At 39.1% G+C, this 18309-nt stretch overlaps 1 protein-coding gene across 1 annotated transcript in view; it reads right to left on the bottom strand.

Moving 5' to 3' along the window:
- csmd3b (CUB and Sushi multiple domains 3b) overlaps positions 1–18309 on the bottom strand; it is a 554961-nt gene that overhangs the window by 216574 nt on the left and 320078 nt on the right. Inside the window, exon 6 of the mRNA XM_055157096.1 lies at positions 13004–13116. Within this exon, the coding sequence (XP_055013071.1) occupies positions 13004–13116 (113 nt within the window). The remainder of the gene's footprint in view (positions 1–13003; positions 13117–18309) is intronic.

The following is an 18309-nucleotide window of genomic DNA, read 5'->3' as shown; positions in this document are numbered from 1 at the left end:
CTAGAACCAAATGAAAGCTGTGAAAGTGTATATAAATGTCCCTGTGCTCGGAGCTGTTTAGAGAAATGTGGCCAGTGTGAATTATTCCTGTAAATGGCTTTGACCTAAACATCAATTAAGAATTCAAATGGACAATTAACTCAGAGAATGATGTCTAGCTGAGCAGAGGAGCTGGAGGCAGACTAAGTAATGCTGAAAAGATACATTAAATAAAACATGATTTCTTCATAATGAAATGAGTGAGGATGCAGTAGCCTATACATGCGCTGGAATTTTAATGACTGTCCACTTACAGCGCATTTGTCGCCTACAAAGTGTGTTTTAATTGAAATAGTGTCAACTTAACTAAGATGGAAGCAATTAGCCAACATATATAAGGCCTGTATCTGGATGAAATAAATAAACCAGGGGAATTAAAGATGCTCTACTTGTTTTTAGAATTTAGAATCTTAAAAATGTAAAAAAACAAACAAACAAACAAAAAAACAGTAGAAACTAGTTCATTTTAAAATTTCAACTAGTACAAAGCAGAATTTTGCTGTGAAAGTAAAGCTGATGTGCACTGATTACTGTGCACTGACAATAAAACACTGCGTATACAATATATCTGTATTGGGGCAAGACAAATGTTTACTCAGATACACGGGAAAAATGGCTACAGAGCATTTTTACCCAATTCAATCCAAGTTTATTTAAAGAAAAACCAACCCAAGTATGGACAGAACAATAAAACAGCTTTTTCACAACCGCCAGAAGTCTTTCAAACTAACAATTTGCTTCATTAGTGACCTCTTGTGGTTGGAGTTTCCTTTCCCAAATTCACCTTTTCATAGCAGCCATTACTTCTTTTCAGAATCATAGTAATAGAGCTTTTTCACAACGGCTGGAAGTGAATGTAGGGTAAACGTCACTTACGTTAATGCTTTCCTATGGCAAAATGTCTGTGGTAATGTCTCACGTATTTTCCACCAGCTTCATAAATCTGCCCCATCACCAGATCTTCATCCAACAAGTCGACAAGGACATATTCTGTCCATGAAGAATTTATCCACAACTATCAAGGTAAGAAAGACAAAAACGTAAAGGCAAACAACGGCTAGCATTAGTGATCTACTTCTGAGCAAAACATTGTGGTCATGAATAAAACATAAGTAAAAAGTCATTTGTTAATAAGTAACTTGTTAACTCAGACTCATTCTACAATTACAATTTAAAGTAAATTTCATGATATAGATATTAACATAGACAGAGAGATTTTTGTAGTTTAAATGCTACAGATGTACATGTTACATGTACAGATGTTAATTAAGATCTATTAAAATCCAGTTTAGTTCATAATACGGCAGCTGCATTGTTGAGTGTCCACTGATTAACACAATTCATGTTTTTCCCTTTAGTTATAGATTCTCTGTGAAAGTTCTTGTAAAAGTTTGCTAGTCCGATGTCTCCAAAATGGTTAAAAAATGAATAGCAAATGCCATCACCAGGTTGATAATGTCCAGGAACTGTGGCTATAAATTAACCATTATTCAAATCTATAGCACATTAAACAACAGTGGCACATGTCCTCTTCTAGCCGTCCAGAGGTTTGCCTAGGTAAACCATGGTGACTTCGGTGTTGCCGTAAACTGCAGATACAGCTGGAAACAGGCAAGCTTTGGGTCATGTGTAGCATTTAAACTGCACAAATCTCTCTTTTGATTCTAATATCTACATCATGAAATCGATTTTTTATTGTAAATGTAGCATCAGTCTGAGTTAACAAGTTACTTCTGTTTTATTCATTACCATGTTAGTTTTGCTCAGTAGTTCACTAATGCTAGTCGTTGTTTGCCTTTACATTTTTGTCTTTCTTACCTTGATAGTTGTGGATAAATTCTTCATGGACAGAATATGTCCTTTGTTGACCTTGTTGGATGAAGATTTGGTGTTGGGTAGGCAGAATTTAGCCAGGCTGGCGCCACCTAGTGCCTCCACTCAATTTAATTTCTCTCCAGCAACTAGGACAGGAATCAGAATACACTAGACGGTTTGCAAATACCCCGGAAGTGTGAGTTCGGGCACCAGCCAGTCAGTGCAGAGCCATACATTCTGTGTTGGCAACAATTCCTGAGATCGAGGATTTAAAGCCGGAACAAAGAGAATTTTTGGTGAATTTTATCAAGGGGAAAGACGTTATTGCCCTTCTTCCTACGGGATTGAGAAACACTTAATATACCAGTTAGCCCTGTTAGTGGCACATTACATATGTCACGACCAAATAGCGAGGTCAGACGGTTTCTACGAAGTGAAACCAGCTGATGAATCAGTCTAGGCAAATTTATGAAGCTGGTAGAAAATATGCAAGACATTTCCACAGATATTTTGCCATAGAAAAGCAGTAACGTAAGTGACGTTTACCCTACATCGGGGCACTTCCTGCCTTTGTGAAAAAGCTCTATTACTATGATTCTGAATACAAGTAATTGCAGTTGCTATGAAAAAGTGAATTTGGGAAAGAAAACTCCAACCACAAGAGGTCACTGATGAAGCAAATTGTTAGTTTGAAAGACTTCCCAATTTTAAATGAGCTCCTTTGTGTTCAAGCCATGAGTCCAGGTCAAAAGAACTACAAAGATGGAGATGTGCATAATTGACAAGAGGAGTAGATCAGTCTTGAAATGACCTCTGTGTTTTATTTTGGCTTGAGCACCTAGCGCCCTGTGTCTCTCTCTCCGAGGTGTCATCTTGAGCTCTAATAAACTAAACTAACCCTGCCAAAGCACATTTGTTCACTTAGTCTCCAGGAGCTACATTTGAAATTGATTTCATACAGTATTCGCACTAAACCAACACTGCCTCGGGGCTGTGCCATTAGAACTGAGAAAAGCTCTGGTGGATATGGTTTGAAGTCTAAAAAAGAGTGAATATCATCAAAATGTGGGTTTGAAAGTGACGTTTGTGATGCGTGGTTAGTTAACAGTGTAACAATGCTAAATATGAGCAAATTAGCAGAGGATATGCTTAATTAAAAAAAAAAAAAGAAAAGAAAATGAAAGTGCTACTACAGCTGTGCTAACTGCTGCCTGTGAGCTTTTTGCCATGTTATAATGTTGTTACCTCATTAAAAAATTACCTGGAGTGTTTTGAGTCATTAAAACATGTTTGAGTAACTCTTTATTATTATTCTGTCTACATCTCCATAACTCAAACGCTCTCTTCCACCTTGTGATGTCATGTAGTGGTAGTTTCAAGTTCATTTAGATCAGTAGAGTATGGCAATTCTAGGGCGGAAACAAATGATTCTAGTGAAGGTGTATGAAGTTTAAAAACACAGTGGAGTGCTTCCTGTATTACTACATGGCATCAACAGTGGCATCACACAATATAACATAGTTTCCCAAAGACTGGGTTGCGACCATCAGGTGGGTCGCAAGAGATTTTTTGGGTCCCTTGTCACAATCTGCATACATATACATACATCACTGCGCACCCCCCACTCCTCACTTTTTTGACAGTACTGCCTTGCCTAAGCAGTTTTCTGTGGGAAACACAAAAAAACTTGAGTACCATATTTTTCTGACTTAAAATCCCTTAATTTTCAGAAAAATTTACAGTGCACCTTGTAATCCGGTGCACCTTAGTCGTGTCCTTTAGTCAAACAGAAGCTGACCGCATCAGCACACAAGGAGCAGGCTGCTTTAAAAAAAAAAAATTATCGTGTATACTTTATGCAAATTAGCCATGTGGTTTTAAGTTTTGTTTCTGTAAATTGTAAACACATGTGTCAAAGCTGCTTTAAACACATTATTACTCAATGCATATTTGAGTCCTCCTCATAGGAAATAAAAAAGTCTCAAGTCTCAACTGTCGTCCGTTTGTTTTACTTAATGCCCCTTATAATCCGTGTCACTTTATAGCCCAAAAATTATGGTAATACTAATTTTTCAGAGAGACACGATCACTCAGTCAACAATGAAATATCCTCATTAATGTTCAATAATGGTCAAATCCACCTTTATTTTGTGATTTACAAATAATGTCTATTGACTTGGGTTGTGAAGAATTGTGACTTTTAAAATGTGGGTCCCCATAAAAAAAAGTTTGGGAATCACAGCAATATAACATACAGTAGATCAGAAATACTGCAATATGGGCCCTTTGATCAACCAAATAAAACCAAATCAAACAAAATAAACTAAAACTATGCTATTCCTGTTACGACAGCTAATACCAGCACTTATTGCCGTTGCTAAGATGAACTGGTCGCCAAGATAATTTCCCTCATACCTTTCAAAAAAAAAAAAAAAGGGGGTGAAACCATTGTGGTCTTGGCCAGCATTTCTCCGAGCTAATCAATGGCGTCTCCATCAGTCATAGTGTAATGTCAGTAAATACAGCGGAAAGGTTATATTCCGAGCATTGATCTCCCCTCACAGGCTGTGAACATTTCTGACATGCATTTAATAATAAGGCAAATTGAGAAAATGCATCCATCTTGCTGCAGTGTAATGTAATGCAACTGTAGAACCCTATTCATCAGCAAACTGACTGTTCAGAGACAATTATTCATGTCCGTTTACAGCCACGAGCATTGGTCCATTCTTTTTTCACAACTAAAAACAGATTTCTGATATTAGCCACCATTCTGCTTCTTTGCATCAGAAACTGCTCAGACCAAAAGAGAGTGAGTGACAGCTGACCAACTGGGCATCGCAAACTTGTTAGGGACTCGACTAATCATCTAAACCTGTCAAAGTGACACTCTCATTAGCATGGTGATTAACCTTTTATACTAATTAAAATCAATTAAACAAATTAAAATCAAATCTCCGGGGAACCTGCAGCAGTGCCAGTCAATCAATCATGACTTTCTCAAAATGCCATGAGCGGGGGAAGAAAAGGACACAAGTAAAACACAAACAACAGGGGAGTAGTCCAGTGTGATCATGATTTACTAAAAATAATAGTGGGAAGATTTTTTGCAAGATAAAATTGCCAGATCATGCACAAATTGGGGAAATAATCTTGTGAAATGTACTTCCACGTGTCAAAGGGTTAAACATTGGTGAGTTACACCTTTTGGCAAATTGTAGTTCCAAAAAGCGCTGCTGCAAAGACGGCAAAAATATTAAATGAAAAAAATGAAAAATTGCAAAGCCAAAATTGTGAATGGGGCTGCACAATTTATTTATTAGCAAGTCGGGGGAAATCTGATGAATACAAAAAATGTTTGCAAAAAAAATTGGGATGTGAAAATAAGTGACGATCCGATGCTGGTATCAGATATCGGTGTAGATACTGAAAAAAATGCTGAGACCGATTTCAAATATCAGTTCAGCCATGAAGTCGCCCAGAAAGTCTCATAATTTTTGCTCTTTTATTTATACAGAGCTGTTTGGTAGTTACTGCATTTTTCGGACTATAAGTCACACTTTTTTCATGGTTTGGGTGGTCCTGCGACTTATACTCCGGTGAGAATTACAAGCTGCATGTAGCAAAATATGCAGCCGAAAACGGTATTCAAGCAGCAGAAAGAAAGTTTGGAGTGAGGAAGAAACTTGTGACACCAGGCCGGTGCGCCATGCAACTTTCCTGGAAGTCACTGAATGGATCGACAAAGCCTGGACTTCAGTGACAACCGAAACCATCCTGTCGGAATTCAGGAAGGCCGGAAAAATTCTGGAACCTCAAAACTAGAACTGATGTTGAGTCTGACGACAGCTATGCAGAAGAGGAAAAGGTGCTCCATTTACCTCTGGAAGTCGTGGAGTTGCTCAGAAGTGACATCAAGGATGAAGAATTCAATGGATTTAGTGATTTGGAGTGAGACTGAGAGTTCGGTAAACTTGTTATGTTCTGTTGTTTATGCAATAGTTATCTGAAGAACTGTTCATATGTGACGTTAACAGCCTGTTGTTCTCTGTTCTATTGTTATTACTTGACTTTCAAGATGAAATGTCAGTTCCTGGTCTCTGATTTTATAAAATAAATTTCCCCCAAAAAGTGTGACTTATAGAATGGTGCGACTAATATGTTTTTTTCTTCTTCATTATGCATTTTTTTGGCCGGTGTGACTTATAGTGCAAAAGATATGGTACTAATAATTAAAAAAAATTATAATAATAAATCATTTACTCCCAAACTGAAAAATAAGTTGGGACAATGTTAATTTTATTGAATAATTTCTTCTGGTATATAGCTCAGCAAAAACATTAAAACTTGCAATATTGTACAAATTGGCATCACAGAGAAAAATATATTAATTTAACCTATAACATAACCATAACAATTCATTTGGTGTAATTGAAATATGCCAGAAGACTTCATCGTATTAGTCCCTGCCAAGATCCAGTTTGTGGTCCTCATGTATTATGCAAATGAGTGGCTTCCCAAACCTATATTGAGTCCATACATATTCATGGCCACCCGGGTCCACACAGGCAGCTGGGAGGGTTGGGCTGGTCATCTCAGGCCCATGGTAATCGCATCATCGCACCCCCATCATTAGAAAGTGGTGCACTGTTAATGAGGAATTAGTTGCAATCCCAATATTAATTACCCCTATAGACTAATAGAACCAAGGGACACATGTGGTGGTGAGTTCATGCAAAACGTTTGACCCGGCTACAGTGATAGAGCATTAAAATGATATAATATGTATGATGTTTTGACTGACCTAGTGAGATTTCACATTAGCGTTATGCAGCGGGGTCATTTAAAGTTCTAGCGGTGAGTTTCCAGGTCAGTCTAGAATTATATCAGTGTATTTTTTATTTTTAGGTTTCAGATGACATTGCAAAATTTTATAGGCCAATATTATTTACAATGGCACATACTCCTCGCCCCCTACCATTTTTGCTTTGTTGTTTTGAAAAGATTGTACTTAATTAGATGTAATTAGCACCCTGTTGTGATTTATGAAGCCTAATATGGAATTATTTTATTTATATATTATTACTTTGTTTCTTATTATAGTCTGTTTTTGAACAGTCTGGGGTCACCATTTGAACCTTTTTACCATATTTTTCAGACTATACGGAGCACCGGACTATAAGGCGCAATATCAATAATGATGAATTCTCTCGTCTATTTTCATACATAAGGTGCACCATAAAGTGCATTAGGTGAAACAAACGGATGACACTTGGGACTGATCTCTTAGCCCACACACCTACCATCCATTGGCAGATCGTGGAGTAACTCGCCCGGCGTTGCCTCTCTGTCTTGGTGAATGTGTATTATGAATGTGAATGTGGGTTAATGATTTAATTTTTTTTTTATTTTCTACAAGAAGGACTCAAATATACATTGAGTAATAATGTGTTTAATGCAGTTTTGCACATTTATTTACATTATACAGAAATGAAACTTAAAAACACATGGCTAATTTGCATAAACTATAAGCGCTGAAAAAACAGCTCGCTCCTTGTGCACTGATGCGGTTCAGCTTCTGTTGGACTAAAGGACACGACTCAGTGGAATATATGTGTTCTTTGTGTGACAAAGGCAACAAGGCGACGGCGGCAGTGTGTGTTGAGTCAGTGCAGAACTAAACTTCGCTCTTTACTCCGTGAGGCTCCTGACTACAACAGCCATAATGCTCCGACAATCCATCAAGTGGTGCAGCTTTGGAGTTTACCAAAGTCATACTGAGACATTTTGGCAGATTTTTGAGCATCGTGTACCACATAAAATCGATTCGAGGTCAATAAGCACAACCAGAATTAATACATAAGGCAGGCCGGGTTATAAAGTGCAGTGTTATTTTTTTGAGAAAATTAAAGGATTTTAAGTGCAGTTTATAATCTGAAAAATACGGTAGTCGAGATTGCATGTGTTTGGTGGGGGTGCATTGGCCATTCTAGTCCTTGAGCTTTGAGTCAGATTCAGACAGTACTGTGCAATCAGACTTCTTTATTTCAGTGACATATGAAACAAAGCAGAACAATGGTCACTTATCATTTAGAATAAAACCAAACTTCTTTCATCTCACATTAACAGTTTAGTGCTTCACTCAGTGACTCTGCAGAAATGTTTTTCAATAACCTGTGATCTTTTTTTCCCCCCTTTCTTCTTCCTTGTAAGCGGATATTTCTTTTGATACAGAAGAATCATGTGTTCCTGGCTAATCCATCTGTCAATCATCCCCATCTGAACTCAGGGAGATACAATCGGGTCCAAACTCATATCTTTGTAAAATTTTGGAGAAGTGTGTTTTCTGGATCCCAGGCAAGAAAGTGAGAGCTCATACTTGGATAGCGGAAGTGCGGAGGTTATTCTGTAGCCAGGCTGGAGCCACATAGTGCCTCCGCTCAATTTCATTTCTCTCCAGTGACTAGGTCAAGAATTAGAATAACCTGGACAGTTTGCAAGAACTGAAGTCATGACGTCAAACTCAAGTCCCTTTTGTGGTACAGCGCAACAGTAAATAAAATGGTCGAGATGGATGTAGACGACGTCATACAGTCTGTGTTCGCAGCGAATCCCAAGATTGAGGATTTAAAGCCAGAGCAAAGATCATTTTTGGTGAATTTTATCGAGGGAAAAGACATTACTGCCCTTGTTCCTACAGGATTTGGCGCATTACATATGTCACGACCAAATAGCAGCGATTGGTAAAATTAAAGATGTACCCTGCCTACTGTCGAGCGAACGAATCCTAATGTTAGTCAGATGAATCAGGCTAGTTATTTTGTGCAGCTCACTGTAATAATAATAAAGTGGCCTTCACTGACTTTTTCTTTCCTGGCTTTGTGCTTGTTCCTTACAGTAGTGTCTGTTTTTTAAAGCTCCTATATTGCACAAAATTGACTCTTTTGACCTTTAAGCCATTTTGTAATGCTGTTATCTCCTCAAAAAAATATCTGGAGTTGTGTTGTGTTTCATTTACACATGTTTGAGTAACCCTTTATTACCTCCGCCAAGGAGGTTATGTTTTTGCCGGCGTTTGTCTGTTTGTTTGTTTGTCTGTTAGCAACATAACTCAAAAGGTTATGGACCGATTTTGATGAAAGTTTCAGGATTTCTTGGAAATGTGAAAAGGAAGAACTGATTTCATTTTGGGGGTGATCCGGAAGAAATCCTGGATTCTGGATCACTTTGAAATTTTAATTAACATTGTGGTAAATGGGGCCAAAAATTTTGTTTCTCAATATCTCGGTTAATTATTGACCAAACCCCATGAAATTTGACTCAGGGATGGACAATGGGATCCTCTTTCATATTCCAAAGGCTGATCCGGATCTGATCCAGAAGACTGATTTTATCGCAATTTATATAAAAAATGGGGGGGAGTGCTTTTCTAGTTTATTTCTATATCTCCAAAGCTCAAAATTCTCTGTTCTACTTTTTGATGTCAAGTAGTGGTGATTTTCAAGTTAATAGCTATCTTTTACCTTTTGTTCAGCAGAGATAGGCAACTCCACTGCTGAAATCACCAAATGAATCCAGTGAAGTTTAAAAACACAATGGAGCACTTCCAATGTTTTTAATGAGGAAACAATATTACAACAGAGATCAGAAAATATCATAACATAGGTCCTTTATAGTAACTGTAAAGAACTGTGACCCATCTGCAGTATAAGCATTAAATACACTTTAAGTAAGAAACAGCTGAATCTTGCTGTAAATGCCCTAAGCTAGTAAAACACACTAAGTGGACCCATTCATTAGTTCCATCGCAGATATACTGCTAGAGAATCGTACTTAATGCCTCCTGTAATGCCTGGGATTCACCGTTATTTCTTGCATTGATTTGGTCCTTATCAATCTGCACAGCTGTTGGAGGTAATGGCGTTCATTTCCACTTGAGCCAGTGCTGTCTGTGCTGCTAAATTGCTATGCGTGGATCCTATGTGAAGATACAATCACTCGTCTGTCTAGAGTATGATGGATATTACTTTAAAAGTGTTCTGAGAGGTTTCACTGTGATGACGCCGGCAGCTGGCAATGTTCAGCAAATATGGCAAAATGAGCATAATGGCTGTTGAAAAGATCTGAGTGTTCAAGCATCAAGTGCGGGAAATATATTGTGTTTAGTATTGTGTGCTTAAGAGGCAAAACACAGGGGCCCAAGTGGATCTCAGACGATAAGAGCGGGGCTGACTCACATTGGACAAAGTGGTCATGGCTTTAGGCAACTGTACAAAAAAGTGTTGATTTAATTTCAGGGAGACAGCTGCTGTGTGCTCTTAATATTGTTATCTTATTACCACTGAGATGTTATTTGCGCAACATTCCATATTACTGCGTTAATCTATACCATTTCTCTATCTTGCACTTATTTCATTGTGGGTGAAAACATGCATTCTTTCTTACTGTGGCATATTGTGGAACATTTTCTGCAAAGCTGTATGATGATAATGATGGAGAGCTGTATATCCCAACATGTTGTTTTGCACAAGTCACGCAGCTTGACCCTGGATGTAACCTTGTGTAGGGGTATTCATTTTCTTTCTACGATTCAATTGAAAGCAAGACAAAGCCTGCAGCATTACTCCCCAACTGCATTTAATGAATGACAACGTTTCGATCAGTGGATCTTCCTCAGGTCATGGTTCTCTCCGTGTACCACTGCCATATGTACCTTCTGCCCACTGATTGGTTGGCCAGTCTAAAAGCGAACCACAGGAGATGTCCACACAACACAATATATAACACAAAATACACTGTACATCATATTACATAAGCCATTACCCAAGTCCATCAATCATATGTTATAGGGATGTAACAATATCCAAATCTCACGATACGATATTTTCACAATGTGCATCTCACAGTACGATATTTATTGCGATATTTGTGGAGGTTAACAAAACTGTGAATATGCTACTTTCTTCTTAAAAAAAAAAACATTGATACTGTTAATAATGGCAATGTTGTAATATGAAGAATTAAGTGTTAAGTCTCCATTGACAACACCAAAGGATCATGGTCTATGTACTTCCCTCTGTTTTTTTTTTTTTTTTTAGCTATAGCTGCACCATAACAATGAATTTAAATAAAGAGACTTGTAGTTTGATATATTGTGACAGTCCGCGATATTATTATGAGACATTTGACGATACGATATCACAATATTTCGGTTATTGTTACATCCCTAATATGTTACAATTGGGCAAGTAAATGACATCATTATAAGAGGTGTTTAATTTTGTATTTCTGATTCAAGCCACTAGGGGCCAGTGTTTTTAATGAATAAATATAAAAACTTTCTCTTTGTAGGAGCAGCCTATTAATATCCCCTCTTCTTCTTGGGAGCTTCACCTGCTCTGTCCCTGTATATCTGAAGGAGGAGATGGGATGCAGCATTTCTTTAAAATGCTCTCCCTTTCAAATGTTGCTCCTATGTTCGGATTTTTGAGTTTATCCAGTTCTTAGTTATATTTAGACGACACAAGCCCATTTTAAATATTAGGATACAGTATTCAAGATAGATATTTGCCTTACTTTGTCCACACATATTCTTCATCTGGCTATAACCTTGCACGATTGCCAAACTAACATAGGGGTCACGTCATGTTTTGTCTGATATTCACTCTCATATCGAGTCACAGGAGCTCCTAATAGCAGTGGTACTTATTTCCCTGCAGCCTGTGAGTGGCGAGCCAGAGAAGTGGGAGTTTTGGATGGATGCACACCTTACTTCTTCTTGCATGAACATGGGGACGGCCGACTGTGAACCTGAGAGTGAGAGAGACCCAGGCACAGGAGGGAGTGAGTCAGTAATAATCCAGCGGCACAGTGCAATTTCAGTGTCAATCAGGGCCGGAGCTGATGCAAGACAAGGGACCGTTCCCATGGAAGTGCTTCTCTTTTACCCAAAAAAACAAACCAGGCGGATATTTAACTGGTGTTTTTGTTCTACTTACTACGTGTGGCAATGATTAAATAGCTACAAAATATAACATAACAAAGCGACTTAAACTGAATAATTGTTTTGACATAGCGTCTAATTTGTGATTTAAACTTATTGTTTTTCAGAGTGAGGAATAACAAGGACTGTTGCCATGGCGATTTAGAAAACATGATACTATCTACAAAAAGCTTTCATTGCCCACAGTAACAAAATATTTAGCTCAGATAAAAGTAGTATGATAATAATATTTATGCAGTAAAATGGCTGAAGAAAACTTTCTTTTCAGGTAATATTATCCATAACTATTATACAGCATGTGTTATGTACTAGAATATAAAATGTGACGCCTAATCAACCCTGGCATATGAGTTTATGAAAGGATGCTGTGAAGAAGTCATTAACTAATGCACCAGATGTTATTTCAGAAAAACAATACAACATATACAGTCACAAAAATGTATGTTATACCCTGAAGTCATAATTTACAACTAAAGTCACCTTTTGATTTGCAACAAGATCCCAGCTATTCTACACAGCCCAGATATTAATAACAAATGCATCGCCCCCGGTCTTATGCTTTTGGACTGTTTTTTACACAAGGCTGTTGTGATGCAGTGCTCTGAAACAGGGTCAGTGCTTGCCAGCTTTTAATGTTAAAAAACAAAAGGAGATCTGAGGACAGCCATGGTAGCGCCGCAGAAAGAAATGTACGATAGACTCCCGAGCGCTTGTTCCACACATTCTCCTCTCATTATCGCGGTCGGGAGACACGGGTGTTGCCAAATGAATTTCCAAACAATTTTCCACCAACTAGGATTTGATGTCAAAGAGATCCAACTGTACGCCCATGACAAGTTATCCAACAGAAAGCAAGAAGCACTAGAGATGTGGAGGGAGACAGAGAGCAAGAGGAGAGGCAGTGGAATTGGAGTCAACAAGCATAATTAAAGTGAGTTAGCGGCAGGATGTGGAGGGAGCTGTCAGTAAAACAACAAATTAAGAAAACAATGAGCTTAAATTGTAAAAATAAAATTAAATAGATAAAATAAAATTCAAAAAGAGAACCTTAGAAATCCCATCATTAGCGTGGCATAGGCAGGTTTATTTCATGTCACGTTCAATGGATGCAAATGTAACGGGAAAACAGTCCGTCTCCACACGTACCTTGATAGTGCGCGCTGAATCCACGGTAACGGTGGTTGCCGTCGGTGACAAAATGCAGTCGGAGCCAGTTCTTGTTGCTCACAATAGGTGATGGGATATTACTGCCTGACAACCTGTGAAAAACAAAGAAAAAAAGGGAAAAAGTTACATTTATGAGAAGAAACTTTTTAACAATTTGGCTTCAGTGTACCCAAACAACAACTGTACACAGAAATATTTAGATTATATGGATTTATTCAAGGGACAGCACGTTCTAGGTGTCAACATGTGGGGGAAGAAGTCTGGAGTATGCACTTGTATGTTCACTGGTAAGGTCAGGGTAAAGGTGGAAGATGATAACTTGTTCGTGGACTGTTAAAATAAAAAGACTTAAAAAAAAATAATAATAATGTCTGCGAAATCCCTCAGTCGGCACCAAAGGAAAACTAATCCAGCTAATGGAACTAAATTGAAAAGCAAAACATTTCCAGTCCAAATCTTAAAATCTTAGCTCAGTTTACACATTGAGGTTTTATTTTGCAATTTTTGCAAACTGAATTTGAGGTTTGAAATAATCAGGGTTGTTTAGTACTGGTTTGTCATTTACTTTAAAATTAAGGTACAATATAGTAAAATGGCAGTCTGTGCATCCAGATAAAAATGTAATTCATTTAAATGATCAAGGTTTAATCCAGATTTTGTCCCAGTTTTTCCAGGCTGGACTAAACTGGACTAAACTCTTCAGGTGTAGTCCAGGGTTTAGTCCAGGAGTCCAGGAGAATGTTTCTATAGTCTATCTGTAGCTGGTAGGCCAGCTCTAATACATATTTGATATAATTATATTTGGCTCGTGATATTATGTCGCGGGCCAAATTTGGCCCCCGAGCCTGAGTTTAACATGTCTGCCGAGTCTGAGGTGAGAAAGTCTCCAAATGTACAACACAGTTACTCCCATCACACAAATGTGATCAGATGGAACATGTTAGAAGAGGACAAAGCAGCATAATCACCAAATAATATGTTACAGTGTTGTAAAATAAGTGATCCTTTGCTGTTTTCCAAGGCAAAGTAAAGCAGCATATTCACAACTTTGTAAGCCTCCACAAAATATAACAAAAAATATTGAACAATGAGATGCATATCAGAAAAATATCATATCGAGGGATAAGCGAGTCATGCCCCTAACCTTCACTTATTTTGTGTGGTACATTCCAATTGCATTATTTCACAATGACAACACAACAGAGCTCTCTCTCAAAGGTGAACAAAACACTGGACTTGTATTTTATTTTCTCCACATGATACAAATGCAGCACTGACTGGGCCCTCACTAAAGCCACAGAAATAAAAGGTGGTGTTTGGCCTGAAGGCAGCTCACAGTGCTCCAGTGAGTGAGGCAGAGTTATCCACACCTGCTGTCTCTCATTCAGGAGCAGAGCACAGGGACTCGCACGAGGACTGCTTTCACTCCACAGCAACGTAAAGAGCCAAAGTGGAGACCAAGGGAGCCTTTTGTACTCCAATAAGGGCACAAGGTCAGGACAATTTGCATCAGTGGGTCTGATGATGAACAGTGATTAGTGATTTAAAGCAAATTATTATATCTTTTGAATGGGAACAAGTGCTCAAATTGTTGCATATAATACAAAATTGAAACCCATAAGACTGTGGAAGACATACCACACAGCTATATTCAAGTAATAGACCAAAGCAGTTAAAGATACCCTGCGTCACTTTTCTGGTGGAAGGTCCACTACCTTCTTATCTCCATAGAGATGTTACTGCTTTGCCTGGAATGCTGTTGTATGCGTAAAACATACCAAGAATTTGTAGTGTTTCTGTTGCTCAATAATACAATAATTCCTTCTGTGAAGGGGTGACTCCACAGATCTGAGCTGTAGTTCTGTAGTGCTGTAACCAGTTTGTCCCCACAAAGAGTGTGAAACATTCTAGACCAGGGGTTGGCAACCTAAAATGCTCAAAGAGCCATATTGGCCCAAAAAAACAAAAACCATACCTGCCTGGAGCCGCACAAAATTAAAAGCCTTATATAAGCCTAATATGAAGGCAACATAGGCTGTCAGTATATTAGCTATATAAGCCTACTATTAAAATGACTAAGTAGGCTACAAACACAAAATAAGAATTCACGATTACACAAACCCCTTTTGCGAACCTCTCATACTCGGTGCGCCGTCTGTAGCCACTGAAATCAGGTGGTTAGTGTTTATTCCTCTGTCATTTAGGCCTCGTTTAAACGTACACTGGTATTTTTTTAAAACAGAGACATTTCCCCAAGTTTGTACACATCGTTTACATGTTAATTCGCCTCTGAAAACGAATCTTTCTAAAAACTCTGGCTAGAGTGAAGATTTTGGAAAACTCCGGTTTCACGTTTGCGTGTAAACTGAGATAAACAGAGGTTTAGGAGCTGACACGCTGAAAGAGCGACCGACGTTTATCTGTTGCTTTGACAATGATGATGGAAGCATTCAGAGCAGCAGTCGCATTTCTTCTGATCTCATAAAATAAACCCGGAGCAGAAGCTCTGAACTCGGGCAGCAGCGCTAAACACATGGGAGCAGTCAGCGCGCAGCTCCTCAAGACGGGGCTGTGGGTCCAGTGTTGGTCAGATTTTTCTGGAGGCTTCGTCCTCCATGTCCTGGTTCCAGAAGGGGGCGAGCAAGACCAGCGCGCAAAGGACTGGGTCCGAGTGCTTCAGTGCAGTCATCTGTGCGCTGGTTCCGTGTGGGAAAAGCGAGAATGCGCTGTGGACCACAGGTCAGAGCGGTCTGCTCCGGTCCTCCGCGCTCGACCGCGGCTGGTTCCGAGGTGGTGCAAAGCATCCGGACAGAAGCGTGAATCCCATTTGGTTCGTTATATGTTGTTCTGAGCGTCCGTCTGCGCATGTGTTTTTTTTTTGTTTTTGGTTTTTTTTGGGGGAAAGCGCTTCTCAGGTGGAGGCACCGGACACCACCCCTGCTTCAGCTCAACTATTTGTTCTGCTGAAACATTTTTCATGTATTTGCATTTGCACACACAGCTGATGGATCAGATCCATGACCAGAGATGAACGAGGGTTTTACCCCTAAAGAAACCATATTAAAACAACAACCAAAAAAATCATTCCTTTTCCATTTTCACTCATTTCTGAAAAAGCTCCAGGGAGCTTCTAGGGGGGTGCTAAAGAGCCACATGCGGCTCTGGAGCCGCAGGTTGCCGACCCCTGTTCTAGACAAAGCAATGACATTTCCACGGAGACAAGCAGGCAGCAGTAGCCTGATTCATAAGCCGGTTTCACTTCGTGAAAACTGTCTGACCTCGCAGCATTAGGATTCGTTCGCTCGACAGTAGGCGGGTACTTTTTTATATAGCCAATCCCTGCTATTTGGTTGTGATGTACGTAGCGCACCAAATCCCATAGGAAGAAGGGCAATCACCTCTTTCCGCTTGATAAAATTTCTCTTTAAACTTTCTCTTTGTTCCTGCTTTAAATCCTCAATGTTGGGAATCGTTGTCAGCACAGAATGTATGGCTAATCTACATCCATCTCGACTGCTTTGTTTATTGTTGTGTTGATTCCTGACCTCGTTGCTGGAAATTAAATATGATAATGTTTCATATGATAATATAATAATGAATAAATATGATAATATAATAATGAAATTAAATCAAATGAGTGGAGGCACTAGGTGTCTCCACCCTGGTTAAGGCAGCAGACCCTCCATCAAAAAAGTTGCACAGTACATCTTTAAACCTGATGACTATGAAACATAAGTACAATATTTTTCATGTAGTTTATTTTATTTTATTGCTATATGCCACAGCAAAACATTAAAAAGCCAACCAGAATAATATTATTATTATATTATTATATGGGCGGCAGTAGCTCAGTTGGTAGAGCATTCACCCACTGATCTGAAGGTTGGCGGTTTGTTTCCAGCTCTTGACATAAAAAACATCACAGGTTGAGTGGTCAGATCCACTGACCCACAGGTTGGCTGGTGTGATTCCAGCTCCCACAGATGAATGCTGTCGTTGTGTCCTTGGGCAAGACACTTAACCCACCTTGCCCGCAGTGTCTGCGTACACTGGTGTGTGAATGTGTGTGTGAATGGGTGAGTGGTTCCTTGTTGTAAAGCGCTTTAAGTGCCTTGAAGGTAGAAAAGCGCTATAGAAAAATGTGACCATTTACCATTTACCATTATTAATAAGTCATGGGCTACAGGAAAAGGAAAACAATATGAAAAAAGTTATAGAATGTACTCATATAGTTCCTTCCATTCATAAAATATACTTAAAATTGTAAAAGCAAAGTGGCTTAAAGGCTGTATTTACTAATATTTAACTAAGAGGAACAGCAAGTTGTTTGTCATTGTCTGTGTTAGAATTTGCTTTGCTCATCAGGGGATTTGAAGCACCCATCAAAAAGCGCTGGTTATTAGAGGCTGGATAAGGCCGTGTGCACTTTCTGATTATAGCCCGCACTACATTTGTCCACTTAAATATACTCTTCTACCAAACAACAACAGTGAGAAGCCAAAGCACCACTTTTAACAATATTAGCTTTTTGGCACTTTGGGAATGTACTGTACCAAGCCTTTGATGGCGTGCACTACTAGAAGATAGAACCCAATTTGCAAGTCTTTCATCAAGTGTGCTGTATAAGATCTCCTAATTGCCTGTGGAGATGAACACAGCTCTAGTGTTTGGCAAAGTAAAAAGAGGGAGGTCAGAGCTGGCAGAGGAGAGCACAGCCAGTCTCATCACATGATCAAGTGTCCACAGGCTGCAGTGGGGTCGGATACGGAAGGGACTGGTGTTTGAGACTAATCATTTTGGAGTATTTGAGGAGTCAAGGGTGGGAGTCCAAGATCTAGTTCGAGAAGACTCAAGGGAAAAAGTCAGGTGCAAATTGTAAAATATTAGCCAGGCTGGCGCCACCTAGTGCCTCCGCTCAATTTCACATCTCTCCAGCAACTAGGTCAGGAATCAGAATACACTAGACGGTTTGCAAGAACCCCGGAAATTGTAAACCATGCACAGGTCAATCAGCGAAGAGCTGTGAAGCCACGACGTCAAACTCAAGTGTCTGTCTGGGTCCCTTTTGTGGTACAGCACAACAGTAAACAAAGCGGTCGAAATGGATGTAGACGAAGCCAAACATTCTGTGTTAGCAACGATTCCTGAGGTCGAGGATTTAAAGCCAGAACAAAGAGAATGTTTGGTGAATTTGATCAAGGGGGAAAGACGTTATTGCCCTTTTTCCTATAGGATTTAGCGCATTACATACGTCACGACCAAATAGCAGCAATTGGTTAAATAAA

This window comes from Boleophthalmus pectinirostris, unplaced genomic scaffold (genome assembly GCF_026225935.1).
Source record: "Boleophthalmus pectinirostris isolate CB_2022bp ecotype Guang Dong unplaced genomic scaffold, ASM2622593v1 HiC_scaffold_21, whole genome shotgun sequence".
Taxonomy (NCBI): domain Eukaryota; kingdom Metazoa; phylum Chordata; class Actinopteri; order Gobiiformes; family Gobiidae; genus Boleophthalmus; species Boleophthalmus pectinirostris.
The sequence above is the reverse complement of the archived record's forward strand: the minus strand, read 5'-3'. Positions and strand labels throughout refer to the sequence as shown.